General features: G+C 56.2%; 10 protein-coding genes across 10 annotated transcripts; 5 read left to right on the top strand and 5 right to left on the bottom strand.

Annotated features, from left to right (window-relative positions):
* Positions 1-1401: 1401 nt before the first annotated feature.
* Positions 1402-3538, top strand: JCM15063_001314 (uncharacterized protein; the record flags this gene model as incomplete). The annotated part of the gene is made up of 2 exons (XM_076678283.1): positions 1402-2677; positions 2748-3538. 2 exons carry the CDS (start codon positions 1402-1404, stop codon positions 3536-3538), a joined length of 2067 nt encoding a protein of 688 aa, XP_076534543.1.
* A 575-nt stretch (positions 3539-4113) lies between these two features.
* RPC53 (DNA-directed RNA polymerase III subunit C53) lies at positions 4114-6402 on the top strand (the record flags this gene model as incomplete). Its single annotated transcript, XM_076678284.1, has 6 exons — positions 4114-4562; positions 4661-4673; positions 4751-4856; positions 4926-5246; positions 5324-5556; positions 5632-6402. 6 exons carry the CDS (start codon positions 4114-4116, stop codon positions 6400-6402), a joined length of 1893 nt encoding a protein of 630 aa, XP_076534544.1.
* A 263-nt stretch (positions 6403-6665) lies between these two features.
* On the bottom strand, positions 6666-7363 carry TAF10 (Taf10p; the record flags this gene model as incomplete). Its single annotated transcript, XM_076678285.1, has 4 exons — positions 6666-6758; positions 6830-6968; positions 7046-7110; positions 7190-7363. The coding sequence occupies 4 exons, from the start codon at positions 7361-7363 to the stop codon at positions 6666-6668; spliced, it is 471 nt and encodes a 156-aa protein (XP_076534545.1).
* Positions 7364-7711: 348 nt separating this feature from the next.
* On the top strand, positions 7712-8259 carry RPL30 (60S ribosomal protein eL30 RPL30; the record flags this gene model as incomplete). The annotated part of the gene is made up of 3 exons (XM_076678286.1): positions 7712-7982; positions 8049-8114; positions 8186-8259. 3 exons carry the CDS (start codon positions 7712-7714, stop codon positions 8257-8259), a joined length of 411 nt encoding a protein of 136 aa, XP_076534546.1.
* A 1255-nt stretch (positions 8260-9514) lies between these two features.
* Positions 9515-14499, top strand: JCM15063_001318 (uncharacterized protein; the record flags this gene model as incomplete). Its single annotated transcript, XM_076678287.1, has 6 exons — positions 9515-9955; positions 10027-10093; positions 10155-10488; positions 10557-12658; positions 12719-13388; positions 13452-14499. 6 exons carry the CDS (start codon positions 9515-9517, stop codon positions 14497-14499), a joined length of 4662 nt encoding a protein of 1553 aa, XP_076534547.1.
* A 101-nt stretch (positions 14500-14600) lies between these two features.
* Positions 14601-16075, bottom strand: RRP4 (exosome non-catalytic core subunit RRP4; the record flags this gene model as incomplete). Its single annotated transcript, XM_076678288.1, has 7 exons — positions 14601-14819; positions 14881-15093; positions 15169-15303; positions 15384-15473; positions 15543-15588; positions 15666-15767; positions 15855-16075. The coding sequence occupies 7 exons, from the start codon at positions 16073-16075 to the stop codon at positions 14601-14603; spliced, it is 1026 nt and encodes a 341-aa protein (XP_076534548.1).
* A 163-nt stretch (positions 16076-16238) lies between these two features.
* JCM15063_001320 (wax synthase family protein) lies at positions 16239-17579 on the bottom strand (the record flags this gene model as incomplete). The annotated part of the gene is made up of 3 exons (XM_076678289.1): positions 16239-16316; positions 16404-16743; positions 16831-17579. The coding sequence occupies 3 exons, from the start codon at positions 17577-17579 to the stop codon at positions 16239-16241; spliced, it is 1167 nt and encodes a 388-aa protein (XP_076534549.1).
* A 149-nt stretch (positions 17580-17728) lies between these two features.
* On the top strand, positions 17729-19958 carry JCM15063_001321 (uridine kinase family protein; the record flags this gene model as incomplete). Its single annotated transcript, XM_076678290.1, has 9 exons — positions 17729-17811; positions 17878-17900; positions 17989-18047; positions 18127-18250; positions 18325-18480; positions 18551-18618; positions 18696-19148; positions 19226-19831; positions 19899-19958. The coding sequence occupies 9 exons, from the start codon at positions 17729-17731 to the stop codon at positions 19956-19958; spliced, it is 1632 nt and encodes a 543-aa protein (XP_076534550.1).
* Positions 19959-20209: 251 nt separating this feature from the next.
* On the bottom strand, positions 20210-20823 carry JCM15063_001322 (uncharacterized protein; the record flags this gene model as incomplete). Its single annotated transcript, XM_076678291.1, has 3 exons — positions 20210-20292; positions 20392-20683; positions 20800-20823. The coding sequence occupies 3 exons, from the start codon at positions 20821-20823 to the stop codon at positions 20210-20212; spliced, it is 399 nt and encodes a 132-aa protein (XP_076534551.1).
* Positions 20824-21116: 293 nt separating this feature from the next.
* Positions 21117-22442, bottom strand: JCM15063_001323 (uncharacterized protein; the record flags this gene model as incomplete). The annotated part of the gene is made up of 7 exons (XM_076678292.1): positions 21117-21266; positions 21345-21440; positions 21510-21707; positions 21766-21827; positions 21894-22045; positions 22116-22255; positions 22326-22442. The coding sequence occupies 7 exons, from the start codon at positions 22440-22442 to the stop codon at positions 21117-21119; spliced, it is 915 nt and encodes a 304-aa protein (XP_076534552.1).
* Positions 22443-22499: the final 57 nt, after the last annotated feature.

Below are 22499 nucleotides of genomic sequence, written 5' to 3' on the forward strand. Positions count from 1 at the left end.
CATACAGTTGCATCCTATCTCCCCCACCATCGACGTATCCACTTGCCATAATTTCGGACTCAATTCGCTATCCTCGCATTCTTCCCCCTCCCTCCGCTCCGTTCGGTCCCGTTCGTCTCCGAAGGAGTCACCATACCCTCGCCGTATCTCGTTCCTGGCACTCCTAGCGACTCGACACTCGGATTCGTCAAAAGGGTACGGAACTTTCTTTTCTCAGGTATCGACCGACTAGCGCCATTTCCTCGTCGTTTAGTCTCGCTCGCACTGGTCGGATCCCTCGTGCGTTATCGATGACTCCGCGTCTTGCCTCGCCTGTGTCCGACATCTGCACCTGTCTCTCACGTTTCGGACTCGATGTCCCCCCATCATCTTCGTCGTCGTCGAATCGCGCCGAAGAAAGCGGTGTGCGAAGGGAGGACCCGACCGGTTATCGCGTTCCAAGGTCGCCGAGATTACGTTTCTCAGTTCCTGTCTTTTCTTTTTTGTCTGTCTATACCCTGAGTTTCGTCTTGCGGGGTAGCACGTGCACCCGTTCTTTCGCTTCTCTGCGATACCCATGGAATATTACACTGTCTCCGACGTCAGACGAGGCGACATGCCCGGGCCCTCGTTAATGAAATTTGCGGGCGGATCTACGATTAATTGTAACCCCTCGTTACCGACGTCGGGATGTCCACTTTGGTGCAGGCCGTCGTACGAGTGATGGGAGCACAATATGTATACCAAACAGTGGAAGATTGCGCAAGCCGAAGCTCACCGGAGTCGATCCAGCTAGCCGTGCTCCTTTTTTTAGGTGTCGTAGATCTCGGAACGTCAAGAGGGGCAGCCGACGCGGCTGAGCGTCAAGTTTTTATACTCGAAAGCGTCCATGGGGGGCAACCGAGAGAAATAAATATTTGCCGTGCGCGCTAGCGTGTCGACGTCGACGAGAAATCGGACAGGCCCGTGAACAGGAGACTGGCCCCCCGGCCTCGCGCGCGCACGGCTTTGACGACCGACTCGCTGCCCAGCAAGCAACCTTACCTAGTCACAGTTGCGCCTAGTCCGCCTGTAGCGAGGGAGCGACGCCTGCCGTGTTTCCCCGCTCTCGCATCGTCGCGTGTCTCAGCGCTCATTCGACCGTGTTTCGAAAAGAAAATCCCTCGCCTGCGGCGGCCGATTCCCCCGTTCTCGGACAAGTCCAACCTCGGGCCGTGGGTACTGCACGGGTTGCGCCATCACTCTATTGACTCGCACGTGAGTTAACCTCGCTACCTATCTCGCATCGTCGCCGTCTCGCCGACTGCCGGGCTCTCCCCTCTCTCGCCTCGCTCCTCGCCTGCCTGCCTTGATCGCTGATCGCGCGTTTGTCTCCCACCTCGACCCGCTCGCTGCCGCCCCACTCGACCCCGACCTCGCCAAATGGTCAGTGTGCTCGAGCGGTACCCTTCGTTCGATCCCACCTTGCCCGACTGTGGCTTCCAGCTCCTCACCTCCGCCTGTTCGAGTGCGGCATTCGCGTCCATCATGACCGATACTTTTGCCTACCATCCTCCGACAATCTCGCCGACGCGCTACAACGCCGCAGCGCCCTCGGGTCCGGCTCCACACGCGCAAAATCACAGCCCACTGTTTTCGCACTCGAGACCCTCGTCTTCTGCCGGGCCCTACGGTCTCGCCGCCCTGCAGGAGCACCCTCAAGACACGGAGGAAGACGCTGGGCATGACCGGCCAAGACTCGTAGGGTTCGAGCAGCTCACGGGAGAACCACAAACTGCCGGATTCGGCGCGCTCGCAGACACGCACCGCAACGGAACGACCTCGAACTACGGTCAGCTCGATTCGGCACGAGCGACGCCTACCTTCAACAATCCGTTTCCGCGCCCCGTCTCGCCGGGCTCGTCCAGTTCGGCCCAATTCTCCGCGCACGCACCGCAGCTCACAGCCGTGCCACCTGTATCAATGATGGGAGCATCCCATCATGCGTTCTTCAATCCCCATCCGGGAGTGAACGCTCGCAACACGCGTCCGATGACGGCACCATCCGGACCCGGATATTTCACCAACTCGGCAGGCTACTCGGCGGCTCCTTCAGCCTTCTACGCTCCTCAGCATACATCGATTCTGCATGATCCTGTCCCCCAGAGTCTCAATATGCAGTATGGGCTCGATCTCGGGGGACTTGGGCATGCACCGTTCCGACCCAATACCGCCGGTGACCTCGCCCAGCCGGTCGATCCACGTGCCTCATTCTCGAGCATTGACGGTGGCAGTCCTTCGAGCTCGACGCCTTTCTTCTACGCGCCGCCCGTGACCACCACTGGCACGATCGGCCCGGGCCAGCTTGGTCTGACCAGTCAAGTTCGAACTCCGACATCTGCCTTCTATCCCGAACCCGCCAACTCGTCCGCCACTCCTCCGAACGTGAGCACGGCGCAGCGACCAACGACTGCCGATTCTGCGGTCGGGCCAGTCACTTCTACTGCGAGCAGGCGTAGATCGTCGTCGGGCTCTGGTAAACCGTACAACTTTGTGCCGCAACCTGGAACGGTGACGAAACGGCCACGACGGAGATTTGACGAGATCGAACGGTTGTACAACTGTGATTACCCGGGCTGCACAAAATCGTACGGCACCCTGAATCACCTCAACTCACACAAGACGATGCAGAAGCATGGACCGAGATCGACTCCTGCTCGTATGTCTGATCCTGTTCTTTCGTCCGTTATCCTGAGTCCTCGCTAAAGTGTGCTCTTGTTTGATGACAGAGTTCAAGGAAATGCGGAAAGCGTGGCGCGAGCGGAAAAAGGCTGAGGCGGCAGAAGCAGCAAAGATCCGCGCGATCGAGCCTTCGAGCCCATCGAGTCTTCCGACGACTTTAAACCCGCTAGGGGGATCAAACGATATCACGCCAGTGTTGCCGTTCCCAGAGCGGATCCGGCCATCGACGAGCGCGGGAGAATACCAATTCACAACGCCGGCGCCATTCATGGCTCCTCCCGCGATTGGAGGACCCTCAGCGTTTCACCCTGCACCTCCCGCCTCGCTCGCGAATGCGCATTATGCCGAAACCAATTACGCGAACCCGTTCGGGTGTCAGCTCCACCCCGCGTTCAACGACCCGTACTCGACCCGACCCGTCACGGCGCCTTCGCATTTCTTCCCTTCGCCGTTCGGTCAACCGCTCGCCGCCGCGGTCTCGGCTGGACCTCCCCTTCCTTCGCCACATTCGTTCCAGTCGCAGACGTTCAACTTGCCCATGTCGTCGCCGGGGGCATTCGGCGGACATGACCGGCGGTTCTCGCTACCGGCGCCGACGCTGCCCAACGCGTTCCCTTCGCCCGAGGTCAAGATGCCTCAGCCCGTGCTCGGATACAACCCTTCGCCGCTACTGAACGGATCGAACGGACCGAACGCGCTCGGGTTCGGGATCAACATGGGCAACAAGGTGCCTGTCACGAACGCCAGCCACGGCGGAGCTGCCGAAGACGGCACGTTCGGCGCGATCAAGGAGGACATTGAAGGCGAGAATCGATCGTCAATCCTCGACAAGAACTGAGTCACCGTCGTCTAGAAGTTTTCTGAATCCATGCCCGCGCCAGCTCTCTCTCACCCTGTCCCTCTCTCCTTTGCAGCCAATACCTTGCACCACGCTTACTATCCCTCTATCTGCCTGTCACTCTATCAAGCAAAACTATGCTCTCCATCGCAAATTGTTCCTCCTCATGATGTCCTGTTTTGTACACATTCTTCGCACGGCGCCTTCCGCGTTGGTGTTTCCCGACGCTATCGCTTTATCTCCCCATACCTCCCTTTTCCTTGCCATCTTTTCCTTTCTTTCGGTGCCCTGTCCATCTCACGTCGTTCTTCCTCTCTTTTTTTTTTGTGTGCCCTGAATCACCATTATAGCTTTTTGCAAACTATAAACTCCGGATCGTGCAGTATTCTAGAATTGACAGACGGTTTGAATGTACGAATGTTTCTCTATGACTTGCTCAAAGACCGCGCAGATGCGCACCTATCCCTGGAAACGACAATAGAAGTCTATTGCAATTTCGGTAGCCGAAAGCCCGGCGTAATAACCAAAATATTCTCGCAACTCTTTTTCCGGCAAAGGGGTTTCTTCATCCAACAATGTCAGAACCGACCGCACCTCGAGGTAGAGGAAGAGGACGAGGACGAAGAGTGCTCGGTGGAGTCTCCCTCAGTGGTACCACGGGAGAAGGATCAAACTCGCCTTCACCTGCACCGGAACCTCGTTCGCGTACCGCAACTTCAACCGGTTCTCTCACGCCTGCACCTTCCGAAGATGTCGCCATGGAAGATGCTCCCCTCGATGGAACGACTCTGGCACGAGCTTCGAGCGTCAAGAGAGTTCCTTCTGTCGGAATCGCAAGTTCGAGAACTCCTTCACTCGGAGTGACAAGTTCGAGATCGGTCGGAGGTTTGTTGGGCAGTCAGAGTCAGTTCAACAAGGCTCCAGGAACGGGAACTGCGACGGGCAAGCCCAAGTTTCGACCCAATGTTGCGGCTGCAGCCGCGAGGAAGAAGGAGAAGGAACAACAGTACAGTGACGATGACGAGTGAGTTTGCATATCAACATCCTCGTGTGAAGCATCTATCTATGCTGGCCAAAAATTGTGGCCGAGACTGACGAGAATTGTCGGGAAAACTCTTGCAGCGATGTCAAGATGGTACGCTCTGCCCATTTGCTAAACCTCCCTTTTATCCGTCGACTGATCCCTGGGATGTTCTCTTTGTCCATCAAAAGGAGGACGATGCTGGATGGAAGAAGCGAGGACCTCGACCTGTCCGACCCCGAGTCGAACTCGAAATGACGGCCAGTGGACCGATGGCTCAGGGACCTGGAGGAGCTCGTGAGTCACTCTGTTTGCTTCCCGTTCCCGACGAGGCGATTGTGAGCTCATATGTGTCGCTTCGCATAGCTCGGACCTGGGGTGCTCGAACTGCGACTGCTTCGGGAGCGGCCGTCATGGCTGCTTCACGCGAGGGTACGCTCAATGCCCAACTTAACCAGGACGAAGACGCTTCAGACCTCGAAGGTGGGGACGATGACTCGGATGGCGGAGCACGCAGGATGAAGATCCGTGCGACCGACTTGAACGACATTGGCCTGAGCGATGGAGGCAGTGACGACGAGGAACGCAAAGGCGTGCCTCCACTTGTCTTGCCCAGAGATCCAAAAGTCCTGAGAACCAAGATCAGGCGGTTGCAGGAGAGGAAGACTGAGCGGCTCAAGAAAGAAGGTGCGTTTCTCTACTCTCTATCCGCTAAACCTTCTGTTTGCCTCAAAGCTAAATTCCAATGGTGTCTGCACTTGCAGCACTCAAGGCATCTCGAGACCAGCCTCAGATCAAAGCAGAACCGAGTGACAGTTCAATGTCGCTTGAAGGAACCCCGAACGCCACGCCTGGACCTAGCGAGGCGAGAACGTTCGACTCGAAGGAGAGCACGTTCGCTGGGTTCGACGCCGACGAGAAGGAGGCAAAGGATCTCAAAGACCTCGAGGAGGAGGAGAAGAAGGAGATCAACCTCAGCGAAGCTTTCGATCTCAAGGTAAGAAAGCACTTTGCCGTGCTTTCCCCGAGGGCGCCTGACCTGAGATGTGATTGTTTCCCGCTGTGTAAACAGGACACGAACCGACTCGACCTGTACATGTTTCAATTCCCTCGAAAGTTCCCGGTGCTCGTACCAAAAGACGCACCGAGTCTCGACCAATTGTCACTCTCGGATTCAAAGAACGTCGACGGTACCATCGACTTGGACTCGGACAAGAAGAAGAAGCATGCAGGAGGGATCAAAACCGAACCGGATCTTGGCGCACAAACCTCGACCGCGACGGTCCGCAAACCGACGCCACCGGAATGGGGTCGCAGTGGAACTCGGACTGAGAAAGCTGCGAGGTGGAGTGAAGAGAGTGGCAAGATTGGGAAACTTCGAGTCCACCGCAGTGGCAAAGTGACCCTCAAGATTCATGGCGACCTCAAGTACGAAGTGTTGCCCGCGGCGCAACCTTCGTTCCTGCAAGAGATTGCAGTGTTGGATCACCCGATGAGGTCGAAACAGCAAACAGGACAGAACGGTTCGGACCGCAAGGGGAAAGGCAAAAGCAAAAGCAAGAAATCGTCCATCTTTGACAAGAAGACGAAGAAGGACTCGGACGATGATGACTCTGAATCTTCAAGGAGTGCAAACAGCGATTCCGATTCGGAAGACGACCAACCGAGATGGAACAAGAAGGACCCGCCGCCCGAATCGATCGTCTGCATCGGTCAGACCTCGAAAAAATTCATCGTCGTACCCGAAATCACCGACTTGTTGACGAAGGTCGGTGCGCAAGAGAAGCAAGAGAAGGAGGCAGAGAGGAGGGCAAAAGGACTGAAAGTCAAGAAGGAAAAGTGATTGTGGGCAGGATACCTCTTTGACGGCGCACGCGCCCACGCGAGGTGCTTTCGCCGTGTTTTTCTCCTCTCGCAATCCAGTCGATCTTGGCAAAGGATTGAACACGGCGCAGGGGCGAGAAGAGAGAACAGAAAAGATGCGTAATAGTACAATCATGTGAAAGAGGTACCGAAACGAGCGGGGCGCGAATGTACTGCAAGAGGGGAAGAGGGAGATTACAAGCACGGGCATGCATCACAGGAAGACAAGGCACACGAGTTCGCTCAGAGGTAGTAAGCTGCGCGACCTGCGTCGACGCCGTACTCTTTGAGCGCGGCGGACAAGTCGTCCATGGTCAGAACCGTGCGTTGCCGACCCTGATCGTCGAAGCGAGAAATGTCAGCACAGCGCTGGGCTTGAGTTAGGGGGGATATGCGCGAATACCTACCTTGGCAGTCGAGCCAGGAGCGTTCGCATTCGAGTTCTTCGAGTTGTTGGACCCGCCCGTCCTCGCTCGAGCGTACTGGAACGCGTCTTGCGAGATCGAGGCGATGAATTTCTGGGCTGCGAGAGCTAGCAGTCGTTTCCTGTGACATCGGGAACGCGAATCCGAGATGAGATCAGATGCGCGGGTTGACGAGGCAGGGCAGGGATGCAGACTGACACTCGAACGTCGTTCGTGTCGAGTCCAGATCGCTGCAGATAGTAGTCTGTCACCTCGTCGGGGATCTGGCGCGCGGCAAGAGTAGACAATTTGGGATCTATAAGCACAAGCAAAACACCATCACGAACGGGTACGAGCACGTACGATAGGCTTGTACTCGTCCATCTGTTCGAGCAGCTGAGACAGGTCGAGGTCGCGCTGCTCCTGGTCGAGTTGCGCCTTGGACTTGGGAGGCTCGGTGGGCGCCGACGTGCTCGGCCCGGTTTGTTCGAGCTGCGAAGTCGACGCTATCGGCAGGTGCAAGTCTTGCGGGTTCATCGTGAGTGGACGAGATGGGAGGGTTCGTGGGCGGTGTAGCCGTTGCGAGCGGGAGCGCGAGTTCGACTTTCATTCTCGCAGGGCGGCTCTTCTCTTCTTCTTCACGTCTCATCGTCACCTTCAACTTCGACCAATACAGCAGCAAGTGAGTCTAGTTCTCGCAGCTATAGGATCGCTCGTCGCATTGTGTCCACTGTCGGCCCTCGGATCCCGCTGTTCGACGTTGCGGGTTTTTTCACCCGCGTTGCAAAAACGTGCCCGCCTCGTTGCGACCCGGCTAGCAGCTCTCGACTCGTTGCTTGGCCATGGGAGTTGTCATCAGGGAGACTGCCACCGGGAAGGGGTTCGATGCGATGGAGGAGGAAGTGCACCTCGTATTGCCAGAACTGGTTGCTGACCCGTAACCTCGCTTGCTCGCTTGCAGTGGCCCCTATTGCCCAGAAGAAGGTTAAAAAGTCGGCCGACAACATCAACTCGAAGCTCGCGCTTGTCATCAAGTCGGGCAAGTACGCCCTCGGATACAAGTCGACCCTCAAGGCGATGCGTTCGGGCAAGTCGAAGCTCGTCCTCATCTCGGGTAACACTCCCCCTCTCCGTCGCTCCGAGCTCGAGTACTACGGTCAGTTTGCTTCTCGCTCGTCTCGGCACCTCGGTCCGTTCCTGACTCGTGTGATTGCATTCATAGCCATGCTCTCCAAGACCCCCGTTCACCTTTACCAAGGATCGAACGTCGCTCTCGGAACTGCTGCCGGTGAGTGCCCAAATCCTTCTGCTCCGACACTTGAGCCTCTTCAGCATTCTGACTCTTCCGGACGTGTCTAGGTAAACTTTTCCGCGTCGGTGTCCTCAGCATCCAAGATGCTGGTGACTCGGACCTCCTCTCGGTCACCAACTAAGCTCTCACTCTCTCGCGAGTGAAAGTTTTTGGAACCATGATTTAGAGGCAACACCCGACATTTGAAGGGAGGCACTGGAGGAAACTCATCAAAATGTCGTTACAACTGAAATGGGCCACTCCTGGATCGATCGTCAACCTCTGAGAAGGGCTCACATGCCTGGAGAGAATTGACGGTACTTTGCTTGTTCCGCTTCGGGTCGGTCGGTGTTTTCTCCTTCTCGTCTGTCCTTTCTTTTTCCTTCGACGTCGTCGGTGCTCGGCTTCACGTGCGCCTTTTCGTGATCGACTCTCGCTCTGGTCTTCTCTGGTTGTAGAGGTTCTGATGATTACGCCGACGTACACTGCCTTGCAACGAATGCTCGTCTCACTCTTTACAGTCGTTGTGGACCGTTGAGAGAAGAGTCGTCCTCAGAGTATGTTTCCACATGTCTGAGCATCTTGGTGCGCCGGGCTGCAAAAAAAAAAACCCTGTTCTCAAAGTATTGAATAGCTAGAGTTCGTCTCGGAATTTGCCGTATAATGGGAACCGGAGACATGCAGGATCCGAGATTGCACCAATTGCACAGTAGCGAGAGTACTCTATAGTGCGCGTGCGCGCTTTCGCGAAGGTCCAAAGTCAGTCCCCGGCTTCCCATTTGCCACCTCTTCTTGATTCGATCCGGACAGCGACCGCGACAGTCAGTACTCAGCACAGCTCGACGACCTCGCAAGAAGTGTCAGTGCTTGTCGATCGGAATTCTCCCCACCATAGACACCACTCGATTCGATCTTGCATCTCGCCCTCACGATCTCGAGCACTTGCTAGTTCTGCTACCGACTGCAGTATCAGACTCGTGAACCTACGCTTCATCCATCAAGCGCGACTCAAAGCGATACAGCAACTTGTGGACAGGCTGCACGTTCTTGACTACGGCTCATCTTGTCACTCGCCACGACGCCTGTTTTCTTCCGCCCTTGTCGTAAAGAATCACCCACATTCATCCGTCGAGAAGCGTGCCCGGCCCAGCCACCAGATCCAAGTCTGCATCAGTGTAGCCACCGCTGCACAGCCCAGATCCCAGCGACCACTTCTCCGCCGCATCTCCTTATCGCCGCGTCTCGACTCGGACCTGTACACGTCCCGCGACAAGAGAAGGAGAAGCGCCCGTTCTTCTCGTCTCTCTCCCTACGCGTAGATCAGAGCGACTCTCTGTTTCGTCCGGAAACAGGTGTAACGCTCTCTTCGCGCGTTCCCAGTTTCCCCCCACCAGTTCATGAGCAACGTTGATCTACACGCTCTCTACGCCTCGAGAGCTATCGCAAAGGCGCGAGCTTTTGTCAATCGAGGCGGCGCGACGAGTACCGGTACCACTTTTGGAACCGGAACCAACTCGTCCGGCGTAGGATCAAATGCAGCAGGTGGTGCAGGAACCGGGGGAGGAGGGGGAAGTGGGAATTCTGGATTGTCCAAGAGTCCCGGTATGGGAGGGTTCGCAGGAGGAGGTGCAGGTGGCAGTCTCGAGAAACAGATTGTGTTTGCCGAAGTGAACCGCAGGGATCACTTGGGTAGGACGGTCCTGCATCTCGCCGTGACAGAGAAGGAGAGCTGGGCGTTGGATTGGGTTGAACTGTTGCTCAAAGTGCCTGGGATTCAGGTCAACTTGCAAGACCTCGAAAGCGGATGGACTGCACTTCATCGCGCTTTGTACTCGGGTGTGAGTGGCCAGAATCTCGACCACCCTTGGTCTTTCCTATTCGATCCCTGACTCCATTTCCTGCTGAACAGAACATTGCCGCTGCAAAAATCTTGCTCGCTCGGAACGATATCGATCCTCGGGCGAAAGACACTGAAGGTAAGATGCTCCGGTCGCACTCAAAAGCTCAAGAACCTCAGTTGACACCTCCCTTTCTCAGGTTTGTCTCCCTTTGACGTCTTCAACTCGACCGTGGACGGCACCAATCCTTCGGATCATTTCTCCGTCGCGTCTCATCCGAACCCGGGACGACTCGAGCTGTTCAGCTGGGGTTCGAACCGCAACTATGTCCTCGGGTTTCCAAGCGATAGCGAACGACAGTTCCCTGAGCGCGTGCAGCTCAAGCGGGAGGACCTCAAGAGGGACGAAGACGGGTTGGCCAAGTTCGAGCCGTGTCGGGTCAAGGATGTCAGCATGGCGCGATTGCACACGGGTATCGTGACGGATGAGAAGCGAGCGAATGTCAAGCTCTGCGGGTACGGAACTGGAGGGCGGTCAGTCGTTGTCAAGTTCTCAGTATGCCTTCGCGATTGCCGCTCATGTTCTGTGATCGACTCGACAGACTCGGCCCAACGACTCAGACTCAATTCACGTTCGCGCCTATCAAAGATTTCTCACAGCAGGCCTCGTCGGTTGTTCTTTCCCCCGATCACACGGTGATCGTCACCACTGCTGGCGATGTGTACACTTTTGGGCTCAACCGTTTTCAGCAGCTCGGCTATCCTCTCGATGCACCGACCCCTACAGGTTCGACGCCCGCTTCTTCCAAGACCGCATCTGAAGAGCCGATTCAATCGAATCCTCGTCGAGTCGTCGGCGCTCTCAAGAAAGAGGTTGTCCTGGGCGCGGCAGCGTCGCGTACGCACACGGCGGTCTTTACGGCCGACTCGCTCTATACCTGGGGAACGAATCGAGGGCAGCTTGGATACCCAGCTGCGGGTACTCCAGTCCAGGTCCTGCCTCGCAAAGTAACCGTGGTCACTCAGCCTGTCGTCCAAATCACCGCGACGGAGAACGCGACCGCCTGCCTGCTCGAGAGCAGAGACGTGATTGTCCTGTATCACGAGGCGTATCTAAAGGTCGCATTCCCCCTCACACCGTTCCCTTCGAAAATGCAAACTTATCGACCTCCTCGGATCGGTGCCAAACCGATCATCCGCAAGGTTGCATCGTGTGGCAACACGTTCGCCGCTCTGAGTTCGCTCGGCGATGTCTTCACCTTCACCCTCGACTCGGGATCGTTGCTTTCGACAGCAGCGAACGGTGGACAATCATCTTCTGCCTTCTTTACGAGTCCTGACGGTACCTCTTCGCCCGGATCGGCTCTCGCCCGTTTGACGCCTCGACCTCAGCGGATTTGGAACCTCCGAAGAAAGTTCACAGCCGTGACGGATGTCGGTGTCGGACTCGATGGATCGATCATCCTGTGCACCGTGTCAGGTCACGTCTTCTTGCGATCGAAGAAGTATGAATCGAGTTCGAGCAAAGCTGGCGCGACTCCCATGACGCCGTCAGGCTCGACGCAGGCAGGAGGTGGCGGTGGAGGAGGCTTCAAGTTTTCGAGAGTGCCGTACCTGCAGCGGGTCATCAAAGTCGCAGCCAACTCGACAGGAGGTTTCGCAGCGCTTCGAGCCGACGTGCCGTTACGTTTCATCGAGATCGACGGAGCGACCCTTGCCTGGGACCTCCTCTCCATCTTGCCTCACTGGCAACGTAGCGGACCCCTCCCGATTCAGAAGCGAAAGGAGAAAAAACTACGCGGAGCCGCGGGAAACGATGAAGATTCGGATGGCGAAGATGACGCAGACGCGGCTATCGAGCGCGATATCGAGATTGCGGTCAAGCTCTACAAGGTACTCGCAGAGTGGGATCTGACTTGGGAACTGCTCGCGAATGGAACCGATGCAGCCATCAAATTCGGATTCAAGTCCATTCCGGTTCACAAGTCTGTCGTTGCGTCTCGATCGTCCGTCCTGGCCGAAGCCCTCGCAATAAATCGCACCGCCTCGCTCGACTGTTCCGACTTTGCCGGAGTCCTCTTCGTGCATTACCTTTACTCCGACGAATTCCCAGCGATCTGGGATTCTCGGATAGGCCTACCCTTTAGGGCTGCCCTGCCCCGCGGGGCGGTCATCGATTTCGGTTCGATCAGGAGCGAGCTAAAGCAGCTTGCCGTCCAATTCGACCTCCCGGAGCTGTCGGAATCGCTGGAACGCCAAGTCAAGAATATGCCCTCTCCCACCTTGTCCGCTGACCTTGGTGCCATCTTGAACTGCCCGCCGAATTCGTTGCCTTCCTTGCGCCCGGATGTTCTGCTCGTGCTTCGAGACAAGACAGTCCCGGTGCACTCTGCTGTTCTTCGAGCACGGTGTCCGTTCTTCGCAACGTTCTTACACGACCCGGTATGGACTTCGAACAGGAAAGAAGCTGTCAAACAGTCTCAAGGCGACATCTTCGAGTTGGAGCTCAAGCATCTAGACGGGGTCGTCATGGACGTTGTCCTGGAACACATTTACCGCGATGCAGGCATGTCGCTGTTCCAGACAGTCAACAGATCGACTGCGGAGGAATTCATCGATTTCACCGTGCAAGTACTCGCCGCGGCGAACGAGCTACTTCTCGACAAGCTCAAGCAAGTGTGTTCTGCCGTGCTCCGTAGCTTCGGTACGCTTTCTTCCCTGATCTCCTCAAATCAGCGGGGTGAGCTAACTCTGTTCTTGGCAGTCACACTCAACAACGTCTGCTCGATTCTTTGCGACGCTTCTTTCTACGAGGCGCACGACCTCGTGCGCGCTTGTATGTATTTCCTCACAACCTCGATGGAAACTGTTCTCGAGTCGTACCTGCTCGAGGAGTTACCCAGCGATCTTCTCTCTGCGCTTACTGCGTTCGTGCAAGAACGTCAAGGTGCAAAATCGCCCGTTTCTCGATCTGGATTGCTAGTGCAGGAGGTCCTTGCGAAACACGCCGATTATCTAGCCGATCTAGACGTCGGACGACCCACTGGAGGCTACAAGCGCTATCGCCCTAGTATCGCTCCCGGATCGCAGTCGAGACCGTCCCCGTCGTTGCTCTCGCCGGGACCTTCCCCTCAACTCGCGCCCACGCCCTCAAAATCGCCCAGGGTACGACCTGTCGGCTCGCCCAATGCCAGTCCATCCCTCCCGGCGGTGCGCGAAGCAGATGAGCCATTTGCTTTCGACGAAGACTTCTTGCTCGACCAAGGGCCCTCGCCGAAGCCTACTGCAGCTCCGCCTTTGGTCAGCATGGGCAAGAGACGCCAGTCCTATGTACCGCTTTCTGCCTCGCCTTCTCAACCTTCCTTCATGCCCCTGGGTTCCCCTCCGCCTGCGAGGTTACAGCCTTGGGCTCAAATGACACCCGAAACTACAAAGTAAGTCGATTTCTCGAGCCTGGGGAAAAAAACCGAGGGCTGATCTCAATCCCGTTCGACCAGATCACCTCTCGATCTTCGGAGCATAATGGCGAGCGAGACCTTGACAACACCGAAACGACCGTCGGTGAGCAAGACGGCACTTTCGCCTTCTGCACCCGTGCAGCCGACTTCTGCGCTCTCGAACGCCCTCGCCGGCTCTTCTGCTGGTGGCTGGAGGCCTGTTCCTGTCGCGCGAGCTTCTTCGCTGGCGAGCATCCAGTCCGAGCAGGTCACGGCAAACCCACGTCGTCCCTCACTCCCGCAAGCTTCGGCTTCGACTCCGCCTGCGCAAGTATCAGCACGACCCGTTCGACCTTCACCTTCACCTTCCACCTCGTCGCCGGCAGGCGTGAGATCTCCAGAACTCGCAGGACCGGTCTACACGCCATCGCGGCTCACAGCTAGATCGTCTTCGTCTTCGCAGCGAGTACCGAAAGCGAGCTTTGGTGGATCCGATGCGCCTTGGCAAAACTTTGATCGCATCACGACCTCTCCGACTCCCCCTCCTGCTCCTTCGGCAGTCGCATTCGACCCGTTCGCACCTGCGCCCACGTTCTCGTTCGCGGCGATCCAGTCGGAACAGATTGCCCAAGTCGCGGCCGTCAAGGATCACAAGGCGGTTCGCAGTTTCGCCGAAGTCATGGCGCAGGAACAGGCAGACGCGAGACGCAAAGAAGAGGAGGACAGGGAGGCGAAGGAGTTTGCGAAATGGTTCGAAGAGGAGAGCAAGCGCGTACAAGCCGAGGAGGCCGCGTTGCGAGCTGCCGTTGCAGGTGGATCGGCGGTCGGAGCGAACGGCGCGGGTGCTGGCAAAGGCAAGAAGGGGCAGACCGGCGGCAAATCCGCATCATCCGGTCGAGGCGGTAAGGGAGGTAAAAAGTCAAACGGTCCCGTCGAGCAGCCGCGAGGCTCTTCGACCCTGACGAAGAGCAAGAAGACGCCGAAAGCGAATGCTGGAACTCCGAACCCTACCACAAACGGAACTGCTTCGCCTGGAGGAGGCGGCAAAGGCAAAGGCAAGATTGGCGGAGCCGACGCGCTACCGTTCTCGCCGCGTTTGCCGGTGTAATATCATCAACATTAGACAGATTTGCTGCCGTCCATTCGGGTTGTTGTCATGAATAGATCAGGAAACTTCGCATTATGTCTCTGCAACTACGAGTTTGGTCTCTACTCTTCCCGTCCCATGGCGAGCGCTCTCAGTACATCCACTCCGACTTCTGGACGCGAGAGTTTTCTCAACCCTGTCGGTCCGTCTCCAGCGACCCTCAACGCGGTGTCGTGTGCTTCGGCGACCAATTCTGCTGAGATCGGAATGCAGTGTTTCGCAAAGAGCGTCAGGAGGATCGCTGTCCTCGTGATCGACTGTCGGATCTCTGCCGAGATGTCCTGTTGGAGACTACATTCTGAGTATATGTGCGAGATTGAGGTCTGTAGGAATAGGACTGACCTCGTTCTCTCCCGAGTAGACCGCTTCTCCACTCTCTTCCCCGAACCCTGCTTCCTCTCCATCCCTTCTCAGTTCCTTCTTGACCGTCTTGCTCACCCATACGTATCCGTTCAACCCGATGATCAGGTCGACGCCGTACGGCAGAGAATGGAAATGCGATTTGGCGCGAACGATGAGCGCCGGGGGTACCGTCACGAGCTGTCCATTCTTGAGCTGCAAGATGAATTGCGTCAGCGACTGAGCGGATCCTGAAGCGTGCCGACGCATTTTTCTTTTTCTTTTACTTACTTTGCCGTACTTGAGGGACCGCGTGTGTAAACTCATTGCACCGTCGGCAAAGAACGCTTGTACTTCAGCCACGAGCAGATCTCCCTCTTGGAAGAACGACCGCATCTGCAGCTCGTCCGATTCGACCTTTCGTCTCTGTTCACCGAAAGACAGACAAGCACGTTCAGTCAAGGTCGATTGGCCCGAAAAAAAGACCCGAAGAGACGGATTCTGACCTGAATTCCTCCTGGCAAGTTGATCGAGGACAACATGAGGACTGCGTTCTGAGATGCATTCGTCTCAACCTTCCATCGTTTCGGCCCACACTGTAAGACGGATCATGTGTTGGCGTTTGAGCGAGTGATAAGTTACGGTAGTTTCGTTCGATGACTTACCTCGACTATCCTCCCGACCACTAGATCGCCGACTTCGCCTCGGTATCTGCAACGTTAAGCAGGATCAGGCACGAGGATCGCGCGGAAGCAATCGAGAGAGGGAAAGAGAGGCAACAAACGTACTTTGTTCGAAGAGGTTTGACACTGACGAGCTTGTTGACTCGCTCGAGCGTACCTGCGACACTTGCCAACACCTGGTCTTCTTGAACATACGTTCCATGACCTCTTTATGACCGTTACCGAGAGAGAGATACGGGAGAGTCGGTCATCGAACGGAATCCGGGAGCAGAAAGTCGGGGAAGGGAGTTTTACCTCATCCACCTGGTAGCATCTGCGATGACTTCACCCGGTCCCGTCACTCTCGATTGGTTCGAGACGGCAAACGAACTCGCTTGAGTCGGGTCTTGATCAGCGAGAAAACTGTCGATCATTTCGAGGTCCATCTCGGCGCCTTTGTTCGTTCGCGCTTGACGAGAAGGTCCTGGATCCGAGTAGACATCTTCAGGGTTGGCTGGCGTGATGATTCGAAACATGGTTGGAACGAGAGTGGAGATGGGCAACTTGATCATCATTGCACCTGCATGCATAATTCATCTCGCCTCCGAAGGCATTTATGTTCTCAGTCGGACTTGGGCATCAGCGACCGAGATAGTATGACATATGTGTACAAAGACTTGCAAGTATAAGTTTCTAAATCTACCGCACAAACCATTGCCCCTTCGAAATTCCTTGCACGACTGACAATGGTGCCGGATTGATTTCCCAGAACCCTGCCTGGCACAGGGAAATCCATTCAAAAAGAAAATCAACTTGCTGTTGCCAGAGATTTGCCAGACATGCAATCGCAAAGGGCTCACGAACCTGGACGAGTTCATCGAAAAACCAGGGCGACCAGTACAGAAGCCACCCTGCAGTCCACACGTACCCGAACCTGGTTTTTGTCGCGGTGGCGACCTTGGACCCGATGACCTTGTTGGCGATCATTTCGAGCAGGAACCCGAACGGTTGAATCAGGAAGAACTTGAGCGCGCCCGTTCCAGTACGATTCATGACAAACGCGCTGAAAGCATGCAGGACAGCAGACTGTGCGAACGTGAAGAAGACCGAGAGGAACCGCGCGAACGGTGAGGCGGGGTTGCAGCGCAGGAGCCGCACGAGGGACGTTGCAATCGACGTGAAAGGTCTCCGAAAGGATTGATGCCTGATTTCGATTGTCGCAAGTAAGCACTCTCGATTTCTGTAGTGCCAGCGAGACAAGCGAGCGTGTGAATTCGGGAACGGGACACACCAGGTCCGGCCCCAAAAGCCGCCCAAGCTCGAAGACTCTGTCCAGCTGCCGAAGAGATCGATGCATTCATTCGGTTCCCACGCTTGCGATGCAACACAGGCGATGCACACGACTTGGTACAGCGTGTTGATCGCGAGCGCAGCGGAAGCGCTCGCAGCGAGCATATTGACGAGATGCTCGAAAGTCGAGAGCGCCGCAAGAGGAACGCGGCGGTGGAAATACGGTTGCGACTGCATGTACGACGACACGACATCGAGTGCGAGGTACAAGAGGGCGAACTTGCGAACTCGGTGCCACAGGAAGCGGGATCGCGACAGCTCGACTTGTCCAATGGCGCCGGGGATGACTTGCCACACCCAGCCTGCGCCCCGAAGCGACGCGGCGAGCTTGACCGCCCATCCGAGTCGCGCGAGTGACCCCGACGGGGGTACCGGCGCATTCGGCGATCGTCTGAAGACGATGGGAAACGAGGGTCGTGCGAGCACGAAAATGTCGAAGGCGCGCAGGACGAGCGTCAGGTTGAACGAGGCGCGGCCATAGTCGTCAGCGGCGGATCCGGTTGTGTAGACCAGGGACGTGTACAGGCACAAGCAGGCGAAGGCGGGCAGCGCGGTTCGATTGAGCGTCCGGGAAGGCGGTGCTACCAACAGCGTGAGGAGCAGGACTGTCGGCAACAGAGCCGTCCCTGGGCCGAGAGGTTCGAGCCGATGTCTAGGCGGCACAAGGTCGAGCAAGTGATGCAGCTGCATCGCTATTTGGTTGAGTGAAAATTGTCAAAAGGAGAGAGTTAACGCGACGCTCGCCTGTCAGCCCACGTCCACTCGCCCTGCCTCGAGCTGCCGTGCTGCACTGGTAGCCCGACAGCTTCGTGATTGTTCAACACTTCGCGCGCGCAAGAATGGTTCCTCTGTCGCCGTCCGGAGGCTCGTCTTCGTCTTCGTCGAGGCAGCTGCCCAAGAACACCGTCCTCACGGAAGCAGGGTACGGCTTTGCCCTGATGTACAAGCGCTGTTCATTGAGCTGATACTTCACGTTGCACGCGGACAGCCGAAGCCCCTGGTACGGCAAAGGTACGTCGGATCCTCGCTCGCTCTCTTTCTCCGCTAGCGCGCCTCCCTCGCGCCTTCGTTGACCCTCTTGTTGAGTGTGAATTGACAGATGGTAAACCTGTTCCGGCGTACATCATTGGAATTGGCGGAGGCTCTGCTTCTGGCAAAGTGAGCACTCCCCACTTGTCCGAAACTCTTTACCTCGCTCGTACGCGTGAGCTGACTCGGACTGCACCGCTGGTGTCAGACCCGCGTCGCGCTTGAAGTTCTCAAGTCCCTCGGCGTGCCCTGGGTCCTTGTCATCTCGCAAGACAACTTCTACAAGTCGCTCACCCCGAAAGAGAAAGAAGCTGCCTTCCGCGCCGAGCATGGTACGACCTCTTGTCGCCCTCGCGGAGTCAAGGTTTGCGCCTACTTTCGACTGACCAACGAGTGATCCGGACAGACTTTGACTCGCCGGGCTCGTTCGACTACGACGTCTTGACCCAATGCATCCAGGACTTGAAAGATTGCAAGGCCGTGCAGATTCCCAACTACTCGTTTGTCAAGCATTCGAGGCTCGAAGAGACGACCTACTTGTACGGAGCAGCAATCGTGATTGGTCAGTTCCAGGAATCTCGGACTTGAATGCGAGCGAGGTCATGCCACTGACCCTGGCTTGCTACGCGCAGTCGAGGGCATCTTTGTCCTGCACGACGAAGCACTGCGCAACGTCCTCGACCTCAAAGTCTTTGTCCAAGTATGCTCCTGCTGGCGAGGCGGTTCCATCCCAGTTTACGACTTTCACCGATTGCTGACAACCACGACCCTGCACAGTGTGACTCTGACTTGATGCTCGCGCGACGATTACGACGAGACCTGGTCGAGCGAGGACGGCAACCTGACGGCGTCCTCGACCAGTACCTCCGCTTCGTTAAACCTTCGTTCGACTCGTTCATCGCGCCGACCGCGAAATTCGCCGACATTATCGTACCGGGTATGAACAACGAGCGGTCGATCGACTTGATCGCGAGTCACATTGACCGCAAACTGAAAGACCGCAAGATGGAACTGCGCGGCGAACTGTTCAAAGAAACCACCGGACAGTCCCGGTCGCGTGCGCCTTCTGTCATTGACCGAATGGGCACTTACAGTCGACCAAGCACACCGGGGAACGAGAAGAACGAACTCGAGGCGGGCCTCAAGAAGCTCAAAGAGGAGGTCGGGGCCGACGAGTCCGATGGGTTGCCCGATACAGTCCATGTGATGAAGCAGACCTCCCAGCTACAAGTTCGTCTCCTGTTCGGGCGGACAATCCTGTATCTATATCGCAGACGAGAGACTGATGATCGTTTGGATCCCTGTAGGGTATTCTGACAATTCTGCGCTCGACCGACACTCCTGCAGAAGACTGGATCTTCTTTGCGAACCGACTCTCGACCCTCGTTGCGGAGCATGCCCTCTCCCTTCTGCCTTACCGATCAAAACCCGTCGAGACTCGGTCCGGCTCGACGTACGAGGGACAAGAGATCGCGATTTCTTCTGATCGTCTATGCGGAGTGTCGATCCTGCGATCTGGCGGATCGCTTGAAAAGGGGCTGAGACGAGTCGTGCGGGACATTCCCCTCGGGAGTGTCTTGATTCAGAGCGATGCTAAGACTGGCGAACCATTCCTGTACTCGATCAACTTGCCCGAGTGCCTCACGACCTCGGCGCAGGCGGCATCCGAAGCGCACGTCCTGCTGCTCGATTCGCAGATTGGTACCGGTGCTGCGGCGTTGATGGCGGTCAGGATCTGTCTCGATCACGGAGTCAAGGAGGAGAACATCATCCTGTGTTGCATCCTCGTCAGTTCGGTCGGAGGCGTGTGGGCGCTCAAGAGGGCGTTCCCGAAAGTCAAGATTGCGTGTAGCGCCGCAGACCCGGGTCTTGAAGAACGGGTCGAGACCACGCAAGACGGCAAGAAGAAAAAGGTAAACCCCGCATTCTCTGCGAACTTACGGGTCGAGGTCGTGCTCACGAGCTTGAATCGCAATCCAGATCTTTACAATCTTGCCAGGGCTCGGCTCATTTGGGGATCGATACTTCCTCCACCTCTGAACTTGGCTCTCGTCTTTGCGAAACCTCACCATCGTCTTCCTTACTATCTTTGTTCCACATTCTGCTTTACTCTCTTTCGCATCTTTGCATATCTCGTTCTCGCATCTTCTCTCTCTCTCTCTCTCCATATCGTTCTTGCTGCGATCGTCTTGCCAGCCTATCAGCTCGACAGCTAAGTGTACAACAAAGTTTCTGCTCTTCTCCTCTGGTCGCGTCATTCTCTACGACGTCCCATTGCTTGCTTTCCCTCATCATGGCGGTGGCAGGTCCTTGCCGTTCTCGGTCTGAACTGGCGCGACTCCGTGCTCTTGCAGCCATTCCTCGTTTGCCCACACTATAGACAACGTTTACAACATTCTCGTCGTCAGCGTCTCTCCGAATCTAGTCTACGGTTCTCTCGGATGAGGTACGAGTGAGTCCCAAAGGTACGTACCAGGTTTGTTCGAGTTGCCGTTCTGTGCACCTTTCTGTGGTTTCGCTCGATTCACTTTCAGCGCCTTGCCCTGGTTCGTCACACCCGGTAACACGTTGCGGTGCATGTTGTCGATCGCGTCGAGTGCACTCTGCCCTTGAGCGTACGACACGAACGCGAACCCGCGGTGACGATGTTTCGAAGTCGGATCAGGTGGGACTTGCAAGTCGAGGATCTCGCCAAACGGTTGGAACGCCGCATGAATCGCTGCAGCGGTCGTTTCGGAACTGAACCCGCCGACGTAGATTGTGTTCTGGATCCGGGTAGCAGCAGGAGATGCGATTCGAGATGAAACACGGTAAGTCGAGGGGATGGTTCTGAGTCAGTACCGGGCTAGTCATATTGGTCGAAAGGACATTCGATACTCACTGATGCTTCTTTGCTGCTCGCCATCGTGTTCCGGGAAAGATGAGAAGGAAAGTTGAAGGACAGGCCGCAGCCAGCGTGCGATTGCCTCGTCTTTTCTCTTACTATCATTCTCAGAAGTGAACTGAGAATTCAATCACATGGAGTGGTCCGCTAACTAAAATCAATGACACAGTGTGCGAGTGCAGGCCCGCCTTGAGTCTGCTGTCTTCCTATTCACAACCCATGGTCGTGCGCGCGGGCAGTGGCTAGTTGATTGGGATTGACTTATGCAATATTTGCACAACAGAACGTCACAAGATCGAGGAGACAATTGCTGTTCATTCGAGTTGATGGCTCGTCGAGTCCTTGTCCTCCCCTACAGCCGCTAGGGAGATGTCATATTTGAGCTCATACTTGACTTCCTCGTCGTGCTCGCCTCCCTTCGGCAATGGACTCTCAACGGGAACAAAGTCCACCACGAGCTTGTCCTGTCCACGGGTATGTCCGATTTGTCAGGTGTACAGCTCTTGCGTGGCTTGGCTATCAAGAATGCTGCAAAGACATACCTTGACCGCGAACACCGCATCATCGTCAAGGTACTTGGACTCTCTGTCGAAAACTTGGGTTACAAGGGTCTTGTGTCCTCGAGCTTCGACGTGGAACTGGCGCAGAAGGACAGCTCAAATCAGCCGTCGGGTTCCTTGCGTGTTCTGGCACCTAAGGTCTCATACATGGATGTGTGCTGGTCGATAAGGGTGACGATCCATGAGAGTGAGTAATTTGCCGGCAGAAGAGTCGAACGGGATCGGATACGGCGTTGGTTTTAGGCAAATTAGATTGTACCTCCCTTGCTCGTCCGTTTCGAAACGCCCGCGACAATGGTACTCTGGCTTCTCCGGGGACTGCGAGTCATAGAAACCGTCTGGAGCCTGTCGAAGAGTACCATGCTCAGCTTAGACCGGCCGTGGCGCGAATTGACGAGCTCACATCATGCCAGACGTCCACGAGTGCGCCTTTCAGCGGATTCCCATCCGAACCTGTGACTGTACCTATGCGCGATATGATCATATCAGAATCGAGTTCCACCATCTTGACTAAGTTCGAGATTCCTTTACCGAAAAGGTGGACAAAGGGTGCGCCGGGTTCTCGCATCCTGACAATGCTGGAACCGTTCGGACTTGTGGGGACGCCCTTGCGATAAAACGGACCCAAGATCGCAGACTGCGTCGATTCGCGCTCAGCGTTGGCGAAGCGAGCGTGATCCATCCTGCCGGCGTTTGGGATTCGAGGTCAGTCGTCTGCTCAGGCTCTTCGGCGGATTAAGCATGATAGCTCACATGTCGACTAGACTCTCGACACCGAGTACGTCCGAGACTAGCACCATCTCGTTACGCTTGTCAGAGCTGATCTTGCCTGCCTCGATGAGCAGATCGCAGCTCTCAAGCCATTCGCTCGTGGTCAAACCTGTCTCGATGACCTGCGAATGCGTCGAGTGTCGCGTTAGTCAGCCTTGCGTGGACCTCAAAAGCAAATGAATCCGAACGTACAGCTGCATGCAGGTGCTTGATGAGGATAGGTAGCGCTGTCTTGACCCTTGGCGATGCCTTCGAGCCAATCGCGGCAATGACAGAGGCTGTGTAGGTTGAATAATCCGGAAAAGACATGATACCCGGGTCGACGGCAACTGTACGATGACCTAGGGAAGATTGCGGGATTCTGTA

Source organism: Sporobolomyces koalae, assembly GCF_050403365.1.
Source record: "Sporobolomyces koalae JCM15063 DNA, S_koalae_JCM15063T_v1_ctg13, whole genome shotgun sequence".
NCBI lineage: Eukaryota > Fungi > Basidiomycota > Microbotryomycetes > Sporidiobolales > Sporidiobolaceae > Sporobolomyces > Sporobolomyces koalae.